Source organism: Dunckerocampus dactyliophorus, chromosome 15 (genome assembly GCF_027744805.1).
Source record: "Dunckerocampus dactyliophorus isolate RoL2022-P2 chromosome 15, RoL_Ddac_1.1, whole genome shotgun sequence".
Taxonomy (NCBI): domain Eukaryota; kingdom Metazoa; phylum Chordata; class Actinopteri; order Syngnathiformes; family Syngnathidae; genus Dunckerocampus; species Dunckerocampus dactyliophorus.
This window is the reverse complement of record NC_072833.1, coordinates 13,739,050-13,765,130: the sequence shown is the minus strand read 5'-3', so window position 1 is coordinate 13,765,130 and position 26,081 is coordinate 13,739,050. Positions and strand designations below refer to the sequence as shown.

The 26,081-nt window shown below is 39.0% G+C and overlaps 1 protein-coding gene across 5 annotated transcripts in view; it reads right to left on the bottom strand.

The window, feature by feature from the left end:
• Positions 1–26,081, bottom strand: part of LOC129195096 (RNA-binding protein with multiple splicing-like) — a 44,574-nt gene that overhangs the window by 9,525 nt on the left and 8,968 nt on the right. For 2 of the 5 annotated variants that reach the window (XM_054800827.1, XM_054800826.1), the window contains exons 2-6: positions 22,960–23,037; positions 20,686–20,724; positions 17,412–17,474; positions 11,729–11,879; positions 1,340–1,409 (exon numbers count right to left, since the gene is read on the bottom strand). In XM_054800827.1, the coding sequence (XP_054656802.1) occupies positions 1,340–1,409; positions 11,729–11,879; positions 17,412–17,474; positions 20,686–20,724; positions 22,960–23,037 (401 nt within the window). Of the gene's footprint in view, positions 1–1,339; positions 1,410–6,875; positions 7,004–11,728; positions 11,880–17,411; positions 17,475–20,685; positions 20,725–22,959; positions 23,038–26,081 lie in introns of all 5 variants that reach the window. The other 3 variants (XM_054800823.1, XM_054800824.1, XM_054800828.1) reach the window with 3 other exon arrangements.

Sequence of the window (26,081 nt, the reverse complement as noted above, 5' to 3'; positions counted from 1 at the left end):
AGCTCACCCGGACAAGTCCAGATAGATGTCAGCTGGCGCATTCATCACCAGCCCCACTCCACCAACTATTGCTGGTACGTGAGAAACACAGCCAGGGACTAAAGGCTTTTCTACACATTACAGGGGGCCTCGGATTGGACTCCCTCTTTTTTTTTTTGCATCTGTGCTGTGCAGGTGGAGGCAACCATTTGTTTTCATTCAACTGTTATAGAAAACTCATTTCTCTGGGGCCTCCATGTCGAACATGGAACATGTTTTTGGTTGTGGGGGAAACTGGAGCAAAACCCAAACTCCACTCACAAAGGCCCCTAAAGGGTGGGTTATCAGAGTGGTGGTCTAATCTGAAAGCGAACAAACAACCTTCTTGCCTAGAAGAGGATGGTGATGCATGGCAGGACAATACAATACCATTTTAATTCCTAACGGAGGCAAACACCAGCTTGAACAAAGTACCCACCCATTGAAGGTCTTTCTTTGCGGACTTTACATGTCCAGCAAGGTTTTATGTTTTTTCTCCAGGGCCTCCATTTGGAAATTAACATTACATGTTGTTGGTTGTGGGGAAAACTGGAGCAAAACCCAAACTCCACTTAGAAAGACCCCCAAAGGGTGGGTGCTCACAGTGGTGGTCTAAACGTGAAGTAAACCAGGGACCTTCTTGCTTGGTAACAGATGGGCGGCCAGGATTGGGGGAGCACACGCAAACGGCACACACAAAATGCCTTAGTGGTCCAAACTGGTCTCAAAATGATCCCTCATATAAAAGTGTGATAAATAGTGTAGTGTAATTTACTGTACATTTTTTCCAGTTTCACTCCACAAAAATTCAGACCCAACTAAAGATATAATTTTTTTGTGTGTGTTTTCACACCCTTTTTGTCATAAGAAGCCCTGCTTTTTTCTCAATGAGGTCCCTCTCAATAAACACAAATACAAATTTAATTTTTGCTGTACATTTTTTCTTTTGCACTTTCACCACATCAAATCTTCACAACAACTTCAGACACAACCATAGATTGAATTTTTTTGGGTAGTTTTTTATGTAAACTGTAACTGCACACTATTACAGTATATCAAAATATGTGGTTATAATTGGAGTCAACCAATTTGGTCCAGAGGGTAATGAGTGTAAGCATATATGCAAATCTCATACATTTTTGAAGTAAATATTGAGAATCAAAACAATCAAATGGGCAGAATGTACATGTTTGGGTACGTCTTCAGGTTAGAAGGCAATATATGTGACATTAGTTGCTTACGCTAAGTCTTTTTGGCCAGGCTGTGATGCGTCAACATATGCACATGTAAACAAAGTGTCCTAAGTGTCTGCAGTACTCACACATACTTCAGCAGAACTGCCTTGACTTCCATCCCTGAGGAGTTCCATCTGCAGGTGGGAGCCAACGGATCTAAAACACAGAACATTACAACTAGTATGATGTGTCTGTCTCCACGCTATATGAGACATTAGCTATTTCCCAACATGTCATCACGAGAAACCTAGTGCTTTAATAAAAAAAAAAAAAAGGCTGACTGAAGCTGAACATCAGACATATGGAAATGCTAGCAAAGGAAAGAAGACAACAAGGAATAAATACCAAGAGGCCCTTTTGTGCTAAAAATACGCTGAAGTTTAAAAGTGAAATGAAGAGGTAGCGAGATCGCTAACCAATCAGGTCGAGCGAGTTTCATGAGAAGAATTTTAAAAAGGATCAATAGTGAACTCTATTGGGAAGTCGCAGTGGAGATTTGCAGATTAAGATGCTTTTGCTTGATGAAGGAGATCAAGGCAGGTGAGGGAAAAAAAGGAGTTAATGGTAAAAAGAATAATTAAAACAATGATGGAAACTTCTGGAAAAAGCTTTATTGTGATATGATGGGAATCCAGTAAGTCACAGTTAGAAGGTATCGTAGACTAACTATGATATTGTGAAATTTTGCTATGATACTATTGCTATGATACAGCAATAGTACAATATCAGTATATTGCAATTAAACCTTAATAGAATTGTCTCAGGAAAACGGTCAGTATTATTGCGATATTTTTGTATTTTATAACTTGATAACGATCATGCGATATAGCTACTGTACATTACATCACAATATCTATTTACCTAAAGGATGGAAAACTTTATGAGTAAAATGTCATTTTGCGCACTAAGCATACAAAACGTTACTCAAGTACGATATCACACTTTATTCATTATAAAAACAATATAGTTTTTATAACAAAAAAAAAACAATATATAAAAGGTAGTTAGAAAATGTACTGTAAAACGTAAGTCTATTTTGTCTACAGTCATCACTGTATGTTGTACAGAGTTGGGAGTAACCATGTTAGAAAAATGTTACTAACACCATTCCTGTTTTCCAGATGGGGTAATCTAATTAAATACCATTTCAAATGTTACAACACCGTTACTGACACTGAAATTTGGCCCGTTATTGTGCACCGATAGCTAACAGCCGTTATCCGTGCTCAGCCAGCGCACAGGACAGGAGCTGCAAAAAAAAAGTGGGGTTTTTTTTGCGTGACAGGGGTGACATAAACAAGTAATGTTAATTGGCTATAGATGGAGTACAATTTCATGCTGAGCCAATCAGTGGCAGAGTTCAGGTAGGTGGGTGTTGGCCTCAAGGCGCCACAGCCACACAAGCGATTAGAACAATGGCAAGTATGAGGCAGTCTGTGGAGTTGGAACTCGTTTTAAAATGTAAGTTCAGACACTACTTCAATGTCATTATGTCCCAGAGTGTTTGTCCACGTCTGTTGGGAGAAACTCTAATGAAACATCTCTCAACGGCACTCCAAACTAAATCCAAATTATTTCACATTTCACATATTGAAGGTTTTTCAAGTTAGGGGCTGTCCAAAAAACAGTCAGTATCTGGTGTGATCACTATTTGCCTCAGTCATCCCTCGCTTGTAGCGGTTAATTGGTTCCAAACCTGACTGCGATACATGCATTTTCACGATATACTGTAGTATTCAATGTTAATAAATAGAATATTTTCATAGTTAGAGCACAGAAGCCCTGTTTATGACTTTCTAAATACGGTTTTTAACATTATTAGAGCCCTGTAGACATGAAATAACACGCTTATAGTTACCTTTACACTCCAATTATGAATTGTTTCCAGAAATTGCGCAACTCTTATGATGCAGACGGCCACTCGCTAGCAAGCTAACCAGTTAGCCTTGAATGCATTTCTTCTAAACTTAAGAAACCAAAAACCTACTACTTCCACACGGAATGGGAGGAGAACCTTTTTTTACTCTATCGTGTTGGACATGCCATGGCTGACTTCATGCAGTGTTAAGGTAATGTAAGGTAAGGTAAGGTAATGTCTCAATGTTTTGTGTCATTACTGCCTGTGATCCTAGTGACTTGTAGTCACTTGTATTTCAATATGTTTTGGCTAATAATAGACCATATAGTCTACCAGGGACCGGACAGCATCAGCCCAAGAATCATCAAGGACTGTGCTGACCAGCTCTGTGGAGTTTTCAGGCACTTGTTCAATCTTAGCCTTAGCCTGGAGAAAGTCCCGGCCCTGTGGAAGACCTCCTGTGTGGTCCCGATACCAAAGACACCACGTCCCTAACCACTTCAGGGCTTCAGGGCTGTTGCCTTGACCTCTCACCTGATGAAGACCATGGAGAGGATTATCCTGCAGCACCTGCGACCCCTGGTGGGCACTCAGCTGGACCCCCTGCAGTTTGCTTACCGCCTTGGGATAGAAGTGGACGACGCAGTGATCTACCTGCGGCACAGATCACTGCTACACCTGGAGGACAGCGGGAGCGCTGTGAGGGTCATGTTTTGTGACTTCTCCAGTGCCTTTAACACTATCCAGCCGTCACTACTCAGAGTGAAGATGGAGAGTGTGGGAGTAGACCAACAACTGACTGCATGGGTTATAGACTACCTCACCAACAGACCACAGTATGTGAGGCTCCGTCACTGTGTGTCTCACATGGTACTCTGCAGCACAGGTGCCCCTCAGGGTACGGTGCTCTCCCCTTTCCTCTTCACCCTCTACACCTCGGACTTCACACACAACTCCACACAGTGTCACATCCAGAAGTTCTCCGATGACACAGCAATCATTGGTTGTGTTTCAGAGGGGAATGATCTGTAATACAGGACGGTCATCAGGGACTTTGTCAGCTGGAGTGAGCTTAACCAGCTGCAACTCAACACCAGCAAGACAAAGGAGATGATCATTAACTTCCAGAGGAAAACATCCCACTTCACACCGGTGAACATCCAGGGAGCGTTGGTAGACAGCTACAAATTCCTGGGCGTTCACCTTAACAACAAACTGGACTGGTCCGTCAACACCCACGCCCTCTACAAGAAGGGCCAGAGTCGCCTCCACCTGCTGAGGAGACTGAGGTCCTTTGGTGTGTGCAGGACTCTCTTACGGACCTTCTATGACTCTGTGGTGGCCTCAGCCATCTTCTATGCTGTGGGCTGCTGGAGAGGGGGCAGCACGGACAGGGACAAGAGCCTGGACTGATCAGGAGAGCGAGCTCTGTACTTGACGGTCCTTTGGACTCCGTGGAGGAAGTGGGGCAGAGAAGGATGTTGGCTAAGCTTACATCCATCATGGACAACACCTCTCACCCCCTACATGACACTGTGGGTTCCCTTAGCAGCTCCTTCAGCAGCAGACTGTTACACCCACGGTGTAAGAAGGAGAGGTTCCGCAGGTCCTTCATACCGACCGCTGTCAGGCTCTACAACACCTGCACCACCTGAACCATGTTGTAGTCACTATGTATTCTTTACTTGCGTATCTTGCTTGCTGCTGTAACAAGTGAATTTCCCTGCTGTGCGATTATAAAGTACTATACTACTACCACGAAACAGCCATCATTAATTTATTTATTTATTCATGAAAAAAAACAATATAGCGAGGGAGTGATAATTGAACCGTGATCTTTCGAGGGACATTTGTACACCAATCCAGAGATTCCCAAACACGCTCAATGGTTGACATGTCGGAGTATGCTGGACATGCAAGAACTAGGATGTTTACAGTTTCCAGGAATTGTGTACAGATCCATGTAACATGGATCCATGTTACATGGATCTGTCCATTATCATGCTGCAACATGAGGATTGCATTCAAAATGCCATTAATAAAATGCACATTAGTTTGTTGTTCATAATACAGCTGGCCAGACCATAACCTCACCGCCACCATGGACCACACACTCTCACAAGACAGGTGCATTTTTCTGATGGCATTTTGAATGCACAGTGATCCCGTGACAAGATCCTGAAAGCTGACAGCCTAGTTCTTGCAAGGCCAACATACTCACTCATACTCACATACTTTTTCTTGAGTGCACTTTCCCTAGTAACTAATTCAACTTATAAAGGAGTAATTCTGTGATAAATTCAAATATTTTGGGGGGAAAGTAACTAGCAACTATAACTATTTACTTTTTAAAAAGTAATTTGCCCAATGCTGATTATGTTGTATGTTTCATGTTTTTAATGCTTAGACAGACTTATGCTATACATAGGAAATACATAATATGCATTGTGTGCATCATATTTGAAAATTTAAAAAAAACTTCCTAATCATCAAAAAGTACTTGGACATGGGAACATTTGACATTTGATACTGTACCCCAAAAAAACGATGCGCCACAACATTGATACAGTGGAACCATGGTTAGCGTCAATCTCTTCCAGAAGGTCCGACTGAAACCGCAACGTACTCTAACAAAGTAAAATGTTCCCATCAGAAATCATGTGAATCAAATCCCGGGAATCCGTTCCAGTGTGCCAAAAATGTTAACACAAAACACGTTTATGCATATAAATGATAAATGAAAGACATAAATTAACACTTTTACCTTGATTGAAGACGCGATTGTTGACAAAGAGCAATGTGGCAGCGAGATCCACACGGAAAAGCACCTTTGTGTTTTGCTATATTTCTTGAATTCAATAGTCAATCAAAATGCTGACACTTGCAACTTTCTTCGGCTGAATTGTCGGTTATATTGCAGTCGTGACCAAAAGAAAAGCAGAGACTTGTGGCATGTTAGTTAGCAAAGAACTACAGCGCCGCTGATGACATCATAAATGGCCAATGGCGCTGACTTCCGGTTCCTGTTTCCTTTGTCTTGGCAAGCTAACAGGCTGCTAACAAGGATATTTGGGATAAAAATACTTTAAGAAGTTGGACTCACGCAGCGTATTAATAAGACGAAAAGACACACGCCACAATATATGCTAACCGGACTAACCGGAAAGTGTACGCAAAGCAAGATTTTGGCATAAATTATTGAGCTAGGTTACACGTAAGCTCCTTCAATGTTAAAAATGTACAAAGATTAAACAACAAATCGTTAAAAGGTCAAAATTAGTCATAAAGTACATACTTAATATCAACATTTTACATTCGCATATTGTTGCTGTATCGTAAGAAACGGTAGGTCCCACAAGTATAGTTAAATCCTTGATTATAAAATTACCATTCAAATTTAGTTGAGGTACTGAACTGCAAGAAAAAAACATCACAATGTCAATATTTTAAAAAATGTAAAAATATATTTTTTTAAATTATGAAACTGACGCAAAAAATTTACTTTGTTAAACAAAAAGTTGAACACAGTTAAAGGGTCAAAATCGACATAAATTCATTAACAAAATTTTACGTCCGTTTAACAAAACAGTATTGCAAAAAAAATACGATACACATTCATAGCTATTTTGTGCTCATGCTAGGTTCTGTAGATTTGTGCAGCAAACAATGATGATGATGGTGCTGTGGCATTCGAGGGGGGTGGCAGATGTGGCAATGGTTGGCGCGGGAGAAAGAGGTGGGGCTAAAAGGGTGGGCAGGGTTACCTGAGCGTGGAGCGAGGAGGGGTAGGTGAAAGCGGGTGGCAGGGCTGGCGACAGCTCCGCCGGGTACAGCGGGTATGATGCCCACACGTCTGGGCTGCTGGGATAGAGAGCGGGCACTGTGAGCTCATCTGTGGAAAGAAGAAGAAGACCACCAGTGGGGTGAGGTGGGTGGCTAGTGGAGGGGTGGGGTGCCAGTGTCGCCAGTTACACGGTCGGTGCCTGTGATGGAAAGGTGTGTGAGCGTGAGTCTCCGAAGTAGATTTTTTTGAACAGTTTGCTTAAGCCTGCCTCCAGACAGACATCGTAGGAAAACAATGTGCCCCTTAAGGCACAAAATGTCAGAATTGGATCTACCCTCAAGACCTCATTATTATTGATTAACTCTGTTTGCATTTTACTTTTGTGACATTTATTCTGAAAGAAGAGAACAAAGTCTGAAAATACATCAGAATGTACAGACGTGTCACTTGTTCTTCTAATTAACTTAGTTTTTTAATTGTTAGCTAACTTATTTTCATACTTATCAATTAGGAACGCTAAAAAGTGACATTATTGCTATGTGACTCATCTTCACGCTACAGGATTCATCATTAATATTAAATGTTACTATTTATAGTGGTTAATGTTCTTTATAGTTGTGAAACACAGACTTTCATTCAAAGACTCCAACCTCACCTTACATGTCATTTTTTGTTATTGTGTTACTGATAACGCTTGCCAACAGTACAAATGTAAAAAAAAAAAAAAAAAGCGAAATGAGCCTCTGCCACATTAAGCTACTTGCAAATTTTTAATGAATGAATTAAGCAAATGTTAAGACCGATTTATTGTGTTGACATTGTAACATCAAAAGTCATAAGTGTCACGGCTTGGCATGGTTGTGATCCCAGCATGCAGAGACAGCAGTGAAGTGCGAGTCTTTAATTGTAGCCCAGACAGGTGCAAGCAATCACAGACATACATGTAGGGTCAAAAAGTTACCAAAAGGCAATGGTGCAAAAAGGAATAACAAAAGCATCGTGAGCAGAAAACAGGTACAGGTAATAACTACGGAAGATGAATGCCAGAATATACCAAACACGTCAAATACATACAATGAACCAGCACCAAGCAGAGAGTCCAGCTGAACTAAAATAATCACAGCTCACCAATCAGCGGCAGATACGCTCAGAACAAAAGTAAAGGTGCTGGCAACAGGAAACCAGAACACAAAACAAGGGCACAAGACAGGAAAAAAAGGAAATCAAACACAAGAGTCCAAGCTGTTATGTTGAGCGTGACAAACAGGGCTTAAAGTTATTTTCACACTTATAACAATGCAGTAAGAATTTTACGTTCCACGATTAACAGTGGTTCACTTATTTTTTAGCTTGTAAGACAGTTAAAAATGTTTATGTTTTACGATGAACAGTGGTTTATATAACTTTAACTCTTATATGATGGTTGCAAAATGGTTTATGTTTTACTATTAATACTAGTAAACCTGTTTTTATTAGGGATGCGCAATATATTTTTTCAAGTCGATAACGATAACTTTTTGCTTTACAAGACTGATGCTGATGCTAAGGCTGTGAACGATAAACCAATATGACCGGATATCCGATTTGAAAAGCGAGAGATATGGCTTTTGTTTTGTCCCAATATCAATACAATCCTTAGTGAACACTCATTTGTACGTTACTGTGCTGTAAATGAATGTGTTATGACTCTCGTAGATTTTTCATACTGGGTTATAAACGACTATATTATCCGCACTCTCTCATCAGACTTCGGTGAACACTTCTGTGCTTTGTCTCATAATGGCGCGTCACATCCCGCTTTTGACCAGCGCTACAGTTTCAGAGCACATGAGGCACATCGGTTTAGCACTGGATTCTGGAAGAATTAACAATATTGTTCCATCCACTCACGTTTAAATATTCGGTTTTCTCTTATCAACTTTTCTTACTTTGAAGCAAGCCAGGGTTCTCCCATTTACTTCTCGGGAAGGAAACTATTTCATTGGGTCATTTTGAGTGATGTCACCACGTTTGCCGTCACGTAACCATCATTACACTGAAGTCATTAAACTCGCAATCTGCCGCTGCGATTCGTCCGTCAGCATGATTATATGTAATATTATTATATTATAGTTCCCATTCACTTTATTTGGTCACAAGTCCGTAAAGGGCCATCACTGGGTTTGTATCCGGATCGAGGTCCGCTATTTGGTGTTGGCTGGTGTACAGTGATACACCTTAAAAATCCAATCCAAAAACAACTTGCATAAAAAAAAAAATTCGTATCAGAAATTGGTAGCCATTATGTTATTTCCTCCCAAAAGCACACACACACACACACACACACACACACACACACACACACACGCACACACACACCCTTTTTCTGGCAGCAAATATCCTAGATAAGAACAACTTCAGTCATTGAGGAAGAATGCAGGAGTCTTTGCACAATCTGGGACCTTCTAGAAAAATATTTAACTTACTTACAAGGCCAGGGAAATGTACAAAGGCGGTATTATCACATGACAAATACACCTGCAAGCAACACTGAACTCCATACCATATACAGTGGAACATGGAAATGTTGTACAAATTCACAATTTGAGCCACATTTCCAGGTACAATCGCATCAAAAGTTGCACAAACTGTATTTGACTCTCTGATGATGTTTATTCCGAAAGAAAAGAAAGGGCAGAAGACAAAGTATGTGTATATGTCGGAAATGATGCAAATTCGGATTTACATCCAAAGGATGCATGCTGTTGCTTGTTCCCTAGGTTAACGTAGATTTTTTGTTTTTTATGTTTTTACGTTTTATTATGAACGGTCAACAGTTTTGTTTGACACTTATTTAACAAGACCAGTAAAAAGGTTAAAAATGTGACCCAGTTTTCCATTACGCGATTCCGTACGGTATTAACATCTTGTGTCATTCTTACATTAAACTATAAGTAGTGGTTAATGTCATTTTACACTTTGGTAACAATTAAGAATGGTAAAATGTGAGATTTCCTTGTTATGGGACTGATTTTGGCTTTATGGTAATCGTTTATTGCGGTCAATTGGTCCAGACATGACCGTGATAACTGAATTTCCGCAAAGTAGGATTACTTCTCGATAAATGGAATGTTTTCGTACCCTGGACTGGTTGCCAGCCAATTGCAGGGTACATATAAACAAACATCCATTCACTATTGTGATCGTTATGATGTAAAATCCTCATTATGTATTCACTCTTCACGCTCTGTAATTGGCCAGTCACACACAGTGACCGCCCCTCCCGAGACAGACTCGCTGGCCAGCGCCCAGGCAGCGCCCGTCTGTATTGTGTCAGTGTGTCAAAAGTATGGAGCATTTCACTCACATAAGGGAGCACTCGTGAGAGTTTATTTTTCAACCATTTCATCCGCATTTTGCCCTGAAATAACTTCATACAAAAAGGAATCAAACTACAGTAAAATTGTCACATGTCTGTATATAGATCTACAAGTCTCCTAAAACTTTTCTTCGTTCACATTGGCAACTCTCACGGTGACACGCAATGACGTCTCAGCCGCACAAGATTCAAGATTCAAGATTCAAGAGTTTTATTGTCATATGCACAGTAGTAACATGTAGTTCTGCTATGCAATGAAATTCTTGTTCTGTTCATTCTCCCAGCAGAAAGAAAGAAAGAAAAACACAAGAAAATGAATAAGTAATAAAGTAATAACAATAAATTAAGCAACAACAACAGAAGAGACATTAGCTTTTCCAAAATGGGGACTTGGAAGAGCCTTCAAAGCACCTTTCATCTTGCTGTAGACTTGGTACAGGATGCTATTTGCCCTCGTGGGAAAGCTTACATGCTGGTAACATTTGGGGAGAACAGTCCCGAGGCTCTGTGTCCACAATACACCGAAGTCCGATCTCCCCGGCAAGCGGCAAATGTCTCCAACCAGACCGCCGAGTCCGGTAAATCCTCCATCCAGCCAGGCCTCCGCGAACACACAGCACTCTCCGATCTCACGTAGAATCCTTGATCTCACAAGATGCACTTGTAGCTAACTAGCTATCTTATCAGATGGATATTGGAGCGTTGCAGGAAAGTTGTGTGCTTTCTGTGACGTAAGTACTGTCCCACTCATGCGTTAAAAGGACTTTTTTTTTCGTTTGTATGCATCGTAACTCCGCTCCGAATTCCTGCGCAGTGCATCTTAAAAGAGAAAGCTATGAAGTGTTTCTTTCGTCATGGATTTACTGTGTAATCCCCACGAGAGGCTTGCCGCCGGAGCGCACCTCCTCAAACCGGTGTGTTAGTGTGCACCTCTGTGGAAGCCTGCATCCAGGCTTTGCGTATAGCGGGGGTCATTTAGTGATAGTGCTAGGAAAACACAGCATGGACACACTCATTTGTTAACACCCCTCCCTCCCTGTCAAATATGTATAAACTGTGATGTCGGATACAGATAATTTAGATGGGTGAACAGATACAGATACAGATAGTGGTGTACTTGCTCATCACTACTGAAAACACATAAGAGGTGTGGAAAGTTATATTATATTATTTATATTAGACTGACTGCAGATATTGTAGCATCCTCTTCCTCTACTGATATAGCTACAATGGCCCCTTTGCAATTCAGACACAGCACAGCACACAGCATTTGGCCAACAACCGAATTAGAGATACTGCATGTAAACTGGAACTTCACAAAGAGGTGTGAAATGTCGGTTCAAATGTTAAAAGGTAACCAACTCTATTTTTTGTTAATTTTGTTGTAGCGGAGGGGTCTGATGCATGTACAGGGGCTACCGTTCCAGCAATTAGACCAATGCTTGTCCATGAAGAAGAATAAAGGGAGTACTCACAAGGGTCTCTGCTAATGAACTGTGGTCCGGGGCTCTGCTGGGAGGGAAGGGGATTGGGGGTGCCCACCAGCTTGTTCTTGGCCATCTTGGTGTTGGCCTTGGCAAACTCCAGCCGGAGGGTCTGCGGGATCTCTGGATCAAACCGGACCCCCTGAGATGGAAAAAGGAGAATCAATGAGGGTTTTCTTGGCGTCACTGAGGACAACCGAAACCCGATACCGAAAACAAAGTGGATCAACACAACCGGGAAGTGTGTTCTCCTAATCCGCTCAAGCTGCTGTGAAGTATAAAGAAAGTATTGCGCTTTTGTTTTAATGAGCCCCAACTAAGACCACTGTTTTATTTACCTTTTAACTGACACTGCTATTGTTTTTTTTTTTTTTTAAATAAAATGAAGCGTATTGATACCAGTACCAAAATTAAATATATATATATTACGCTGAAATATAAATTAATGAATACATATGAAATGGTTTAATAAGTGTCCATTAATTAATTAAATTGTGAAATATAGTTATAGTATGGTATATTTAATTATATTTATTTGTTTATATATGATATATAACTTATATATTTTCTACTTCATGGCACATGTAAATATTTCAGCATCATCAAATAAATACAATTTAAAATAATTAAAAAGGTAATATGTATAATATATATAAATTGGCCATGACAATTATATTGGGCGTTAAATTATTAACAAAATGAATTAATACATCTTTTAATATAACCCTTCAAGGTTACAGTATATCAAGTTTTTTAATAAATGACAATTTTATCAATTATCCACAAATTAAATCCTGTTTGAATTATCTTTATATTTTATATTGCAGCAAAAAAAAAGTAAACGAAATTAAATTCTTTTTAATATAAACCCAATTAAATAGATAATTACATTGTTGTGAAATGTATGACATTGTCAATTTAATTGTGAAACATTCTTTATTTTCTGGAGTATAAGTCACACATTTTTTCATATGCTACTCACAAGAAGTTCGGGATACTTTCGAAATGTTGTATTTTAGAAAGTGGTGCTGTTTAATTAGGACACTAAGGTAATTATGTCTAGCTTGGAGATTGTAGCTGCTGTGTTAGCCACTGACTAACTAAATACACACGTAGGATTTTCAGTCTATTGCAATTCATTTGTAAATACAAAAAGTTTTGGTGTTAAAATCCAGCTTCTTGATATCGGGCGGGAGGAGCAAGCACTTGTTCACACAGGGCCATGTAGGTTTGGATTTTTTTTCTCCCTCAATAATAAAAAGTTTCATTTAAAAACTGCATTTTGTGTTCAGTTGTATTGTCATTAACTAATATTTAAATTAGTTTGATGATCTGAAAAATTTAAGTGTGACAAACAAAACAACAAATATATATTTCAGCATTTCAGAAAATAAAATAACACAATTCAATAAATTAGAAAAAAGCAATAGAAATGTTATTGATTGTTTTAAAATGGCATGAAATAAGTAAAAATGTCCAAAAATATTAGAAAAAGTCATGAAATACATAAATATAAATACAACAATATACTTATTAACTTTTTGAAAAGGGAACGGGTTAGTGATGTACTGCATACCCAAATTTTTGCCAAAACTAACATAAAACATTGTCAATTAATACCATTTATTCATTGTTTTGTATCGGTCTGTCTATTTATTTTGTGAGCAATTTATGAAACGAGTCTGTCAAGAGGTGGTGGGCCAGATAAGTGAGCTGATTGGTCAGGTCTGATCCCAAGAGTTCTATGATTATTTTGATTACTTCTTATTGTTTTCGAACTAAGGGGTTACACTCAGGCATAGTAACAATACGTTCTTCAAAGATCAGAGACGTGCTAAGGCCTTGATTTGTTATTCTACCTCCACAGCCTCAACGGGCAGCGGCTGCCAGTACGCTGAGCCAAGGCAATCCCAGTTAATTCCCCTCCCCTTCATGGGAAGAGTCATCCCTCCGCTTTCCGCTAATGCGCTGTGCTCTCAAAACAAGGTTGCGCCTATTAAACCTGAGAGAGCATTGATAGCCTTCAATGACATCATGCCAGTTTTGTATCATCACGTCCACCACCGCCGCCCATCATCATGCCCGCCGAAACAGAATATCACGCTAATCCACAACTGAACCATTTATAGCCGCCAACCGACAATGTTCTCCCCCCTCCTTCCTTCCTTTCTTGCCAAGGTTTCTTTTATGTACTTGTAAAAAAGGAGAGATAAAAAGTGGACACCTGATTACGAAAATAGAAATGTCAAAGAGCTCCACAAAAAAACGAGTCGTCGGTTGTCTAAATTCGTTGCGCTTCATCACAACTTCAAGCACACTCCCTCAAAGTTATTTATAACCTTGCTGCTTGAGAAAGAAAGGTATTGTTTAAGACTAAGCGCCTGTATCCCATTTGTTACGTGTATTTTCAATATAAAAATAAAGTAAATGTGCTAAAAATGTGATGTGACCCATCTTCAAATAGTGTAATAACTCATTAACGCTATTGTTTTTACTATTTTTTATTTACTGTTTACCATTTATTTAAAAACTATTTTGTTTTACTATTAACGATGGTTAATTTCTTTTTACACTTATGTGATATGAATGCTAAAAAGTGAGATGCGTGAGTCCCATCTTGCGTAATTCCTCATTGTTGTGTTTTACCTCAAAGGTTATCCCAAACAGGATTATTTTCTTTAAACACATACTGAGGACATGTAGAGTACCTCCCCACATGTCCAAGTATGTTAACAGCTTCCAAAATGTTGCACACTGCGAGGAACTTGAGCTATTTCATTTCAAATTTGGTGGGGTTCATTAACTTGGTATTGTGACATCATACGAGGAGTAGAGCTGTGTAGTCTTTAAGGGAAACTGCACTTTTTTTGGAATTTTGCCCATCATCCACAATCCTTATGTGAAACGTGAACACATATTTCTTTGCCTTTTCTGTGCATTCTAACGAGAGAAAACGGGAGGCAGCTAACATTGCACATTATGGGAGGTAGATATTTTGACGATAAAGCCCTAAAAAAAACCTTAAAAAAAAGGCAAACATTGTTCCATTTATTATTATTTATTATATATATATTATTATTATATACCTGTATAATAACCAGGCTAGAGCTATATTGTTATTGTAGCAGCTAACACGAAAAACTATATTTACCTGGCTGAGTAACACAACACCTCTCTAGTCTCAGCGTCACTCACAACGCCTGAAGCCACTGTAAGTATGTTGCATTTTAAAATTGCTCGCTAGCTAGCTCACGCAGCTACTGTAGAAACTACATTACTGAATTGTACTGTGACCTTCACGTTTTATATTAGTTATCTAATCACTCATGTAACACAGCTAGGGATGTCCCCATCCACATTTTTTAATAAGCTTTTGTTAGAAACATGAATTTGTGGAATTGCATATGGCTTTTGTAACAAACCTCTGTGAGTCAGGTCCCTAATTCACTAAAAGATCCAATAAAACATAAAATTGGAAAAAATGGTCATGCAAAATACTTTTAGGGTAGGACTAATAATTTCACATGGTTATAGATCAATTTGTGGTGTGATTTAGAATAAGATTTTTTTTAACAAACTCTCTTAGGGCCCTATGAAATCCGTTTTATTTTTTCCCAAATTCAGTTTTCTTCATTTAATTTTTTAGAATTCAGTTTTTTACCTTTTCCACTTATTTTACCAGCATGGAATGTGTGCTATTTGGATTAGTGGAAAAAATGCAAAAATCCTTACATTTATTGATGCAATACATCATTGGCCCATTTTGCCAAGTAACTGAGAAATGGATGTAGTTTAGCTAACTTTTCGAATGGGATGTCAGCCTCAGCACATCCATCCATTTTCTATGCTGCTTACTCTCATTAGGGTCGCAGCGAGAGGCGGGGTCGCCAGCCAATCGCAGGACACCATTCACACTCACATTCGTACCAATGGACAATTTTGAGTCTCCAATTAACCTATCATGCATGTTTTTGGAATGTGGGAGGAAACCGGAGTCCCCGGAGAAAACCCACGCACACACGGGGAGAACATGCAAACTCCACACAGAGATGCCCAACGGAGATTCGAACCTTCCCGATCTCCTGAGTGTGTGGCCAACATGCTAACCACTCGGCCACCGTGCGGCGCATCAGCACATACTGTATTGCTACAAAATCTTTTTTTTTTTTACCGTCACGCTATATTTGTTTTCAGCGCACTAATACTATACTACTATTACTATTATTATGGTATTTACAATTAGTTAATAGTTGTAGCAAAACAATCATGCATATGTTTCATTCCTGCAGGAGATGCTGACCCAACGTCAGTCAGCCATCTGCTACACCACACAGCACTCCAGTACCATTCAAAAGCTGCAATCTCAGTACGGAAAAGTCAAATGCAACAAAATGCAATTCTTGCCTTTCTTACAAAAGAATCTGAGAGAGAACATCAACTATGAGGCCAAAACAGGGAGGTTTTTGTAAACCTTGAAATAATGCTTGATAAGGTTTATACATTTGTTGATGTTCATAAAGTTTGTTATATTGTTATTTCGGTTTTATATGTATATTTGATACATTTTTGGGTTTGTTGTTTTGCAATAAATATCACAGTTTGTAAAAAAAAAAAAAGTGTTCCTTTTATTTAAAAAAAAAGTGTTCTCAGGTAGGCTATGTAACATTGAAATAATGTAGAAATGTATGCACCTTTCTTTATGGTAGGTAACATGTATTATGAACTAGTTAATTGCCCCATCTACCTACAGTATGTGTAACGCACTGGGGGCTAAAAACTGACTGCGGTCAAATGAGTATAACTGCAGCACTCAGAAGTAGACTCAACTACTGGAGGTATGGAATGTAACACAATGGGTTCAGAGGAAAAAATTTGACCCTGAGTGGATGGTTACTAGCACAAACAGCAATGGTATCGGTGCAGTAGTTTCAATCGCTGTGGCGCGAGCAAACAATTGAGCACGCCAGCCACGGTGATGAGCAGAAGCTGCAGCAGCAAGAGGAGGAATGACAGAATGACACGGAACTTAAAGGGAGTTGCGTCCTGCCACACCAAGGTGGCAACCGGAAGTGTGGTGCTGTGTTACATACAGTATGTAACAGTCAGAAAGCGGTGAAGGGTGATGACGTAATGAGAATCAAGTGTCTTAAGCGTCAAATAAATTGTATTATTATTATTATTATTGTTATTCTTATTATTATTATCAAGTGGTATCCCATTTTTTAATGGCTTTTTCCCCTTGGCCCTTGGTTTTAAGGGCTCGGGGTAAGACGAAGGGGAAGGGCTAAGGGGTGGAATTGGGATTCAACCTAAATCAGCTAGACCATTACTGTGTTATTTGTTAGAAGTCCTGCATTGTTTTTAATATTTTTGCCCCAAAATACAGAACCAATAATACTACTATTTGGTACGATGTAGTTTAACACAGCATAATTGTCGTGTTAAAGGCATACTTTGATCCACTATTGGATCTCATTAGTGTTTCTGTGAGAACTTTTGGGGAAGCGGGGGTCATAAGTCTCTGTGAGAACCACATAAAACCCTAGCTCAATAACTTCTGTTTCTATGTGGAATAACAGCGTATTTTGCCAGACAAAGGGTTTGTGTTTGTGTGCATTGGTGCATAATATGAGGATTATTTTTGTCTTGGAGATGTTGAGGGCGTGGTACTTACGTTCAAGGCATTCTTAGCAGCCTCTGCCTCTGATCGACTGTCAAAGCTGACAAACCCCACCGGCTAGGGAGACAAGAAACACAGATTTTAGGGCAAAAAACTGAGTCGGCATTCCTGTCTGAGTGACATAAACATCTATTCAACCCCCCTCCTCCATCCTGTTTCCTTGTTCATGTAGGCGCTCTCGCAGTGTTTATTAAAGCTCCCCTATACGCCCAAATAAGGAAGCAGCCAGGGGGAGAAATAACGGAGCATCTTCGCTATTATTGCTAGACGGGTATGAAGGGGTTATGGGAATTCTGAAAAGAAAAAAGGGGGAAAAAAAGAAAAGGCGACGTCAACAGGCAGAATACAATTAGAAAGGCTTCTGAGATGGGACTTTTTCCTTATAAGGTAAAGGCACTATGTCGATTCGTGAAAAGACGTTAGGTTTTTTTGTTAACGACATTATAGCATCATCAAAAAAACGGAAGGGAAACTTGTTATGCTTGCTCTTAGCATAATATAATAATAAGCAAACATAATATAAGCAAAAATATACATAGACAGAAGAAATTACAGACTTTTGTGACGGTAGATTTAAAAAAAATGTTACAGATTTTTTTTTTTTTTAACAATGACCATCAAAATACACATTTGTGCTTATGGCTGAGTATGTACAATGTTTTCTCTGTCAAAACTTGAAAAAATGTAGGTATTACCGTTTTACCGTTTACTTGTTGACAATAAAGCAAACAGCGAAAAAGCAATAATAGCGAGGTGCGACAAAAAATCTTGACCATTTTATTACAACTTAGACAGTGGAAAGTAGAAAACTGTATGACAAAACTACTAAACATTTCTTATATATTTCGAACTAAGAATGGGCAATATACGATGGAAATGCTATAAATTTGGCAAACGATAGAGATTTAAGTTCTCTTGACCTATGGCAATAATGCATGTCAATAATGCAACCGGGCTGCATGGTGGCCTAGTGGTTAGCATGTTGGCCACATTCAGGAGATCGGGAAAATCTGGGTTCGAATTTCCGTTGGGCATCTCTGTGTGGAGTTTGCATGTTCTCCCCGTGCGTGCGTGGGTTTTCTCCGGGTACTCCAGTTTCCTCCCACATTCCAAAAACATGAATGTTAGGTTAACTGGCGACTCTAAATTGACCGTAGGTATGAATGTGAGAGTGAACGGTTGTTTGTCTATATGTGCCCTGCGATTGACTGGCGACCAGTCCAGGGTGTACCGCGCCCCTTGCTCGAAGTGAGCTGGGATAGGCTCCAGCATACCCGCGACCCAAGTGAGGATAAGCGGCAAAGAAGATGGATGGATGGATAATGCAACCTTGCTGTGTCCTGCAAAACTGCCACCAAGGATCTTTTTGTTTTTGACCACCTTGGTAACCTCTAGATAGGAGCGCCCACTAGAGTCCCAAGGCACTGCTTCCTCATTGGAATACATGTCGGTGGGATTGAGGAGGTCTTTGAAGTCTTTGAAGAAGCACAACCCACCATACACGGTTTTACCCATGCACTGCTTCACCCTCCGTCTCAGAGATAGTAGTCTTTGAACCCATCCAGAAGTCGCTCTCCCCAAACTTATCCCATGTCAGAGTTTTTGCCTCGGCCTTTGATTCAAAGGTTATCAACCTAACCTGTGCTCCTTTAAATAGTTGAAGTGTGAAATAAAACTCAAGAAAGTTTACTGGAGTTGAGTTGATCAAGCATCCTCGGCAATCTTCTTGGCCATTTCAAGTGCAGGATGGCGTAAGTCCAAAAGAACTCGACAGACAGTACCTGTCAGCTCTTCCAGAGCCCCATGGACAAAAGAGGCCTGATAGGACATCATCTTCAGCTTGAAGGCATCCCACACCACTGATGTTCACCAACGGGTTCTGGGATTACCACCACAACAGGGACCGACCACCTTACTGTATAGCCAAAGCTCTGATCAGCTGCCGTGACAATGGAGGACTGGCACATGGAGGGGAGCGCACTGATGATGCTTTTTTTTCTAATATTCTCGCAATCGACCGGCGAAGTCCCAAAGATTGACTAGTGGCTTGCGATCAACGGGTTGGTAACCCCTGGTCTAGATTAAGCTGACATAAACAAACAATAATAAGTAAAAAAAAAAAAGAATAGATCTTACTTAACATTGTATGATGAATAGATGGTTATATCAAACGCTTTGGTTCCTTATACTTTGTAAATATATATAAACAGCTTGTAGCGTTTCTTGAAATTGCTCATATATGTATATTGTTTGGTTTCTTCACTCAATCTATACGCTGAAGGTGCTGTTCGTGTGTACAAATATTTTAAGTTAAAGTTTCCCCTGAGGTTGTATTTCTCCTTGCTTGTTGAGAAGAATCGTTATACATTGTTTGGTAGCAGGTTTTTCTTTGCTTTTGTGCATAATCTAAGCTGTTTGGAATTGTACTAGATCTGCGGTTTCAATACTTGTGATTGGGTTTGTGTCTTCTCTAGTGATTTAATTGTTTTACCATATCGCCACACAATAATTCAGATATTGTAACACCAAAGAACAAAATAATTTTTGGCTCAGAATGTTTTGCTTTATTCCGTATTAAAGTGTTTCTTGCCATTTTATGTTGTGTATTAATGTGAGATTTCCTGCTGAATTTGTAATCTATTATGACCCCTAAAATGTGTTTTACTTCACCCTGTCAATATCGACACCCTCGATTTCTATGTGTCTTTTTTACTGTTACCAGTTACTGTTTGTTGTGATTCAAAGATAGCCTGTTCCATTCAAACCTGTGTTTCCTCTGTGAAGGTTCGAGCTTTAGGTCTTTTGTGACTTTGCAGATGTTGTTTATATAGAAGTTAAACAGTTTTAGTCCTAAAATTGACCCCTGAGGTACGCCACAAGATGTATCTAGGCATGCAGAAGTTTGATGTCTTAGCCTCACATGCTTTCTGTTTTTAAGTAGATTTTCACCCACACCTCTAATGCCAAAATGGTCAGAGTATTTAATTAAGATATTATGATTCATTGGATCAAATGCTTTTGTAAGGTCCATAAATACCCTTGATTGATCTCAAAAATAATATTAAAATAACAAAATGAAATATTTTATAACAAAATAATTCAGTGTTAAGTACAAAGGAAAAGTGCACAAAAATATTATGTGATATTGATCCTATTATTATTAGTAACAATATAACAGTAACAATGTCACAGTGGAGGTAGCATGACATCCTGTAGCTAACACCATGTTTTTCATAGACAGCAAACTAGTGCATGAGAAGTTGCCTACCTGTTTTGAAGTAAACTTTATCAAGGAACCTTCATAGCCCTGAAAGAAATAAAATGTTACAATTAATAAATAAAAAAATATTATATTATACATACATATCATTTATTACATAAATGCATCATCATATTTTTGCATCATTAACGCATACACATTCATGATTCAAGATTCAAGAGTTTTATTGTCATATGCACAGTAAAACAGGTAGTTCTGCTATGCAATGAAATTCTTGTTCTGTTCATTCTCCCAGAAAAACACATCTTGTCAAGCCACATCTTTCTCCCACAATAGCGGCCCCACAGAGTCTGCTGCACTGTAATAACTTTATTCTGACCTGAACACATCAACAGCAGTGCAATCTCACACCATATGTGTAACCCCAATTTACAAACACGTCTCTAGCCAGCTCGTCCTGGGAACGACATTTACTCATTGACACTAGACAACAAAGATGTGCATTCACTGACACGCCAAAAATCACAAGAATGTATTTATTATGCGTGTATGTGTGAGCTAAATAAACACAAAGACAAAGAAAAACAGTAAGTGGCTATTCTTATCTCTCACTAACGTAATTCTTACGACAGAAGTACAATTTGCTGCAAAAATAGTCATATTTCACACATCCTAGCAAATGGTGATTAATTATGATTAATCAAGATTAATTTGTGCTAAATTGTAATCATTTGACAGCCCTAATATACACAAACACACGCACGCACGCACACACACACGCACACACACACACATATGTATATATGTCTATGGATATATATGTCTATGGATATATATACAGTATATATACTGTATATATACAGTATATACAGTGGTATGAAGAAGTGTTTGCCCCCATCCTGATTTCTTATTTTTTTGCATGTTTGTCACACTTAAATGTCTCAGATCATCAAACAAATTTAAATATGATTCAATGACAACACAACTGTACACAAAATGCAGTTTTTAAATGAAACATTGTACTATTAAGGCCCTGTATGAAAAAAAGTGATTGCCCCCTAAACGTAATAACTGGTTGGGCCACCCTTAGCAGCAACAACTTCCATCAAGCGTTTGCGCTAACTTGCAATGAGTCTTTTAGTAGCGCTGTGGACTAGGCCATTCCAAAGTCTTCATTTTGTTTTTCTTCAACCAATCAGATTTGGACTTGCTGGTGTGTTTTGGATCATTGTTCTACTGCAGAACCCAAGTTTGTTTCAGCTTGAGGTCACAAATAGGACATTCTCCTTCAAGATTTTTTTGGTAGACAGCAGAATTCATGGTTCCATTTGTTACAACAAGTCTTCCAGGTCCTGAAGCAGCAAAAGAGACCCAGACCATCACACTAACAAAACCATATTTTGCTTTTGGTATGATATTCTTTTTCTAAAAGGTGGCGTTACTTTTACACCAGATGTAATGGGACACACACATTCCAAAACGTAAAATTTTTGTCTCGTCAGACCACAGACTATTTTATAAAGGTCTTGGGGTTCATCAAGGTGTTTTCTGGCAAAATTGAGACAACTTATTTTTGTTCAGCAGTGGTTTTCCTCTTGGAAGTCTGCCATGTAGGCCGTTTATGTCCAGTGTCTTTCTTATGGTGGAGTCATGAACACTGACCTAACTGAGGCAAGTGAAGCCTGCAGCTTTTTGAATGTTGTTGTGGGGTCTTTTGTGACCTCTTGGATGAGTCGTCGCTGCGCTCTTGGGGTCATTATAGTTGGCCAGCCACTCCTTCGCCACTGTTAAATTTTTTCCCCATTTGTGGATAACGGCTCTCACTGTGGTTCGCTGGAGTCCCAAAGCTTTAGAAATTGCCGTTGTCATTAACTAATATTTAAATTTGTTTGATCTGAAACATTTAAGTATGACAAACATGCAAAAAAATACGAAATCAGGAAGGGGCAAGCACTTTTGCACACCACTCTATACACATATATATATATATATATATATATGTATATATATATATATATATATATATATATATATATATATATATATATATATATATATATATATATACTGTGTGTGTATACCGTATATACTGTATGTGTATGTATGTGTGTGGTGTACATACATTATTTTAAAAATACAGCATGAATATGCTTCATATGATGTTTTGTGGATTTTTTTCTGTATGTTTTGGTACTACAAGGGGCACACTTGGGGAGAGTTTCCATAGCGGTTAATTTCATCACTATTAATGGGGGACTGCTGCTGGAAAGAACAGCTGCTAAGAATAGCTGCTGCTCATCCATTTAAAACATATAAACATACCTTAAATGGTCTGAAGAGGAGGTAGAGCTCTCGTGGTTTAATATCCAGTGGTAGCCCGCTCACAAAGAGTGTTCGGACCTTAGAAGAAGACATGCACTTTTCATTAACTTCTTATATAAATAGCAGACAGTGTAACAAAGGAGGTTAAGAGCTTTTTTTAACAGTACAGTACAGCAGAACAAGGCAGCTCTCCTAACCTCCCTTTTGCATTTGAACTTTTCAACCTTAGCAGGGAATTTAAATGTTCTACAACAAGAGAACAGAAAAGAGGAAAAGGTAGAGTGGCAGTAAGGGATGCAAAAGCAGATGTTACCTTGCACAACAACATGCTAATCTGCATACAGTACAGCGCTACCGAGGTGTTACAACAACAAAGCAAATGATAATTCATTTATAACTGTGGCACTAACTCAGAAATATGTGTTAAAACAAGTAAACTAAGACTAATTTATTTATAAAGGTAGCCCTAGCATAGAAACCTGTGTTACAACAAGTAAAATTATGTTAATTGACTTAATCCGTGTTGAATAAGTCATCCCCGTGCTCTTGCCATGGTCAGAAAGACTAAAATGTTAACACAAAGCACGTTTTTACAGTTTTATATGCAGAAAACAATTTGAAATGCATATAAATACATATAAAATCTAAATGAAAGGAATATATGAACATTTCAGGTTACTTTTACCTTCATTGAAGACATGATGGTGACTGTTCCAAATGACGTGGCAGTGAGATGAATATGGAAACCACCTTCCTGTTCGCCATGAGTTATTTCTCGAATTCAATAGTGTTTCTCTCCTCAATAACCCAAAATGGAGCCAAAGAAAGTTGGAAGTACCAGCATTTGATGAAGAAGGTGAGAAACATTATTGAATTGAACTGTTAATATTTGAGGAAATAACTCATGAAATAAAAAGGAAGGTGGCGTCTGTGTTGAGCTCGCTGCCACATTGTGTCTTAACAGTGTATTACCAACATGACATTTAGAACGTAAACCGGAAAATGTATGCAAACTGGGGACAAATTATAGCGTAAATTTTCAACATTAACCAAAAAAAGACTGTATCTTTACAGCATTATTTTGAAGATAATTTGGAAAATGGCTACCTGTGCGCCACTGAAATAATGGACGATTTTTTTTGGCCATTAAATCATGTACCTGGCTGAATATGTACACATTTTTGTGCTACTATAAGTTTTAAAAGTGAAGATTGAAGAAAAAAAATATATAGCCCGAGAAAATAGTGCCAACTCTTAACGATTTTTGATGAATTGTCGGTCAAACTGCATAACTCTGCATAACTGGCTGAATATGTAAACATTTTTCATTACTATTAACAAGTCTACAGAAAATCTGGATTAAACAATTAACATAATGCTAATTTTGATGTTGTTACACACCACCTATACAGCAAACATGCCATCTGTAAAGCTGGAGTTCATCATTTAAGGCCATGTTTCCGCTTTATTCGTGTTACAACAAACACTGTGGTGCTAACACCACCAAATTATCAGATTGCGGGATCCCCGTCTTGTCGAGGTTCTATGTAAAAGGTCTATCCCGCGTATTGTCGTATTATTATTATTATTATTATTATTGTCAAATTTGTAACAAACGTCCATCAGAGCATGTAACTCCCCGTAACTGGCTGGATATTTTACAATTAGGTTTTTTTTTTCTCGACTACTACTTCTAAAAAGTTAAAAAACTTAGTTTCTGATTTTAGCTGTTAGCTGCTGTAAGATGTTAGCTGCTAAGCTAGGAGAGAAGAAGATGGAGGCGTCTACTAAGTTCTGTTCCATGTTTTTTCTGTTGAGGGGAGGCTTTTTCCTTGCCTCCGCTGCCAAAGTGCTTGCTCACATGGGGGTTCTGTTTATTTCCTTTTAACATATAAGGGAAATGCTAGTTGCTAAATATAAGCACATTAGCAGCCATGTTGCCGCTTTGTAAACATCTTGTCATGTGTAAGAGCCAAGTATATCCTGTATGACTTTAAGGCGGCAGTGGGGGGGGGCTTTCTAGCCCTCTAGTAATAGAAGTATTCAATAATCAGTCGGGGGGAGACAAAGGAAAAGCGCTGAGCACAACTCATTCCCACATGTAACTTGATAGGTAGCGCTGATGCCAATGGCGAGTGCTACACACAAAACAAAGGAGCTTAGCAACTGGTAGATGGTGGAGGGGTTGGGGTGGGGAGAGGCGTTACGAGTGGTTGTCATCCTGAGGCACCCCACCAAATCTTATCACCTTATCTTATCAAAGCTAGGGGGATGGCTAAGGGGGCATCTCTGGCTTTTAAGGTGATCGATATGACTTCTTTAAATGGAAAACTCCTTGCTAAGCTAATTAAAAAGTCCACCTTAAAAGACCCTTGCCGACACAAATCCTGACGTCAGCTGTTGTGATACACCATCGTTTCCGCACTGATTCACAGGAACATCTGCTTCGGATTACAGCACAGCTCCATCTTATTATTATTTATAGTGCTTTCAGACGGTCAAGGTGCAGTTTTTGGGGGGGTAAAAGTGCAGATAAAGCATGTTTCTTATTGGCTCTTATTGGTTAGTAGTAGTGCTGAATGGCGGTTGAAGCATTGACCATATATGGGCATGCAGATTTTGATCAAATACCTGGGGCGGTTTCCTTAGCAACGATAACGCAGAGTGTGGAGCACCAAAAAAATCATCCAAATCCCTTTGAAATACAGAAAACTTTGGCTTTCAAAGCTCTAACTGTAGTTCTGCACTTATGGTGTGTTACTAAGTATTCTACATATGTGTTCAGTGGCTTACATAAGCTGGTGACAGTCACAGACGACAATGGGGAACTCTATAAAGTTGAAATGTGGGCTGAAATACACCCAATAAACTGACTCCTTTCATGAAATACGCGGTTCTAGGTGCTGTTTAGAAGTTCTGGAAGTGGGAAGAGGAAAACTGCAGTTCGAACATCGCTCTTTTTCAAACATAAATTAATAAATTATCGCTGTTTCATGATTGACTGTTGCCTATTATTAGTAAATTGTACATATTTTTGCCCAAATTAAGGATTTTCAAGCACAAAAATGTCTAAATGCAGTAAAATACATACACAGTATAAGCCATTAAGACCACAACCTGTC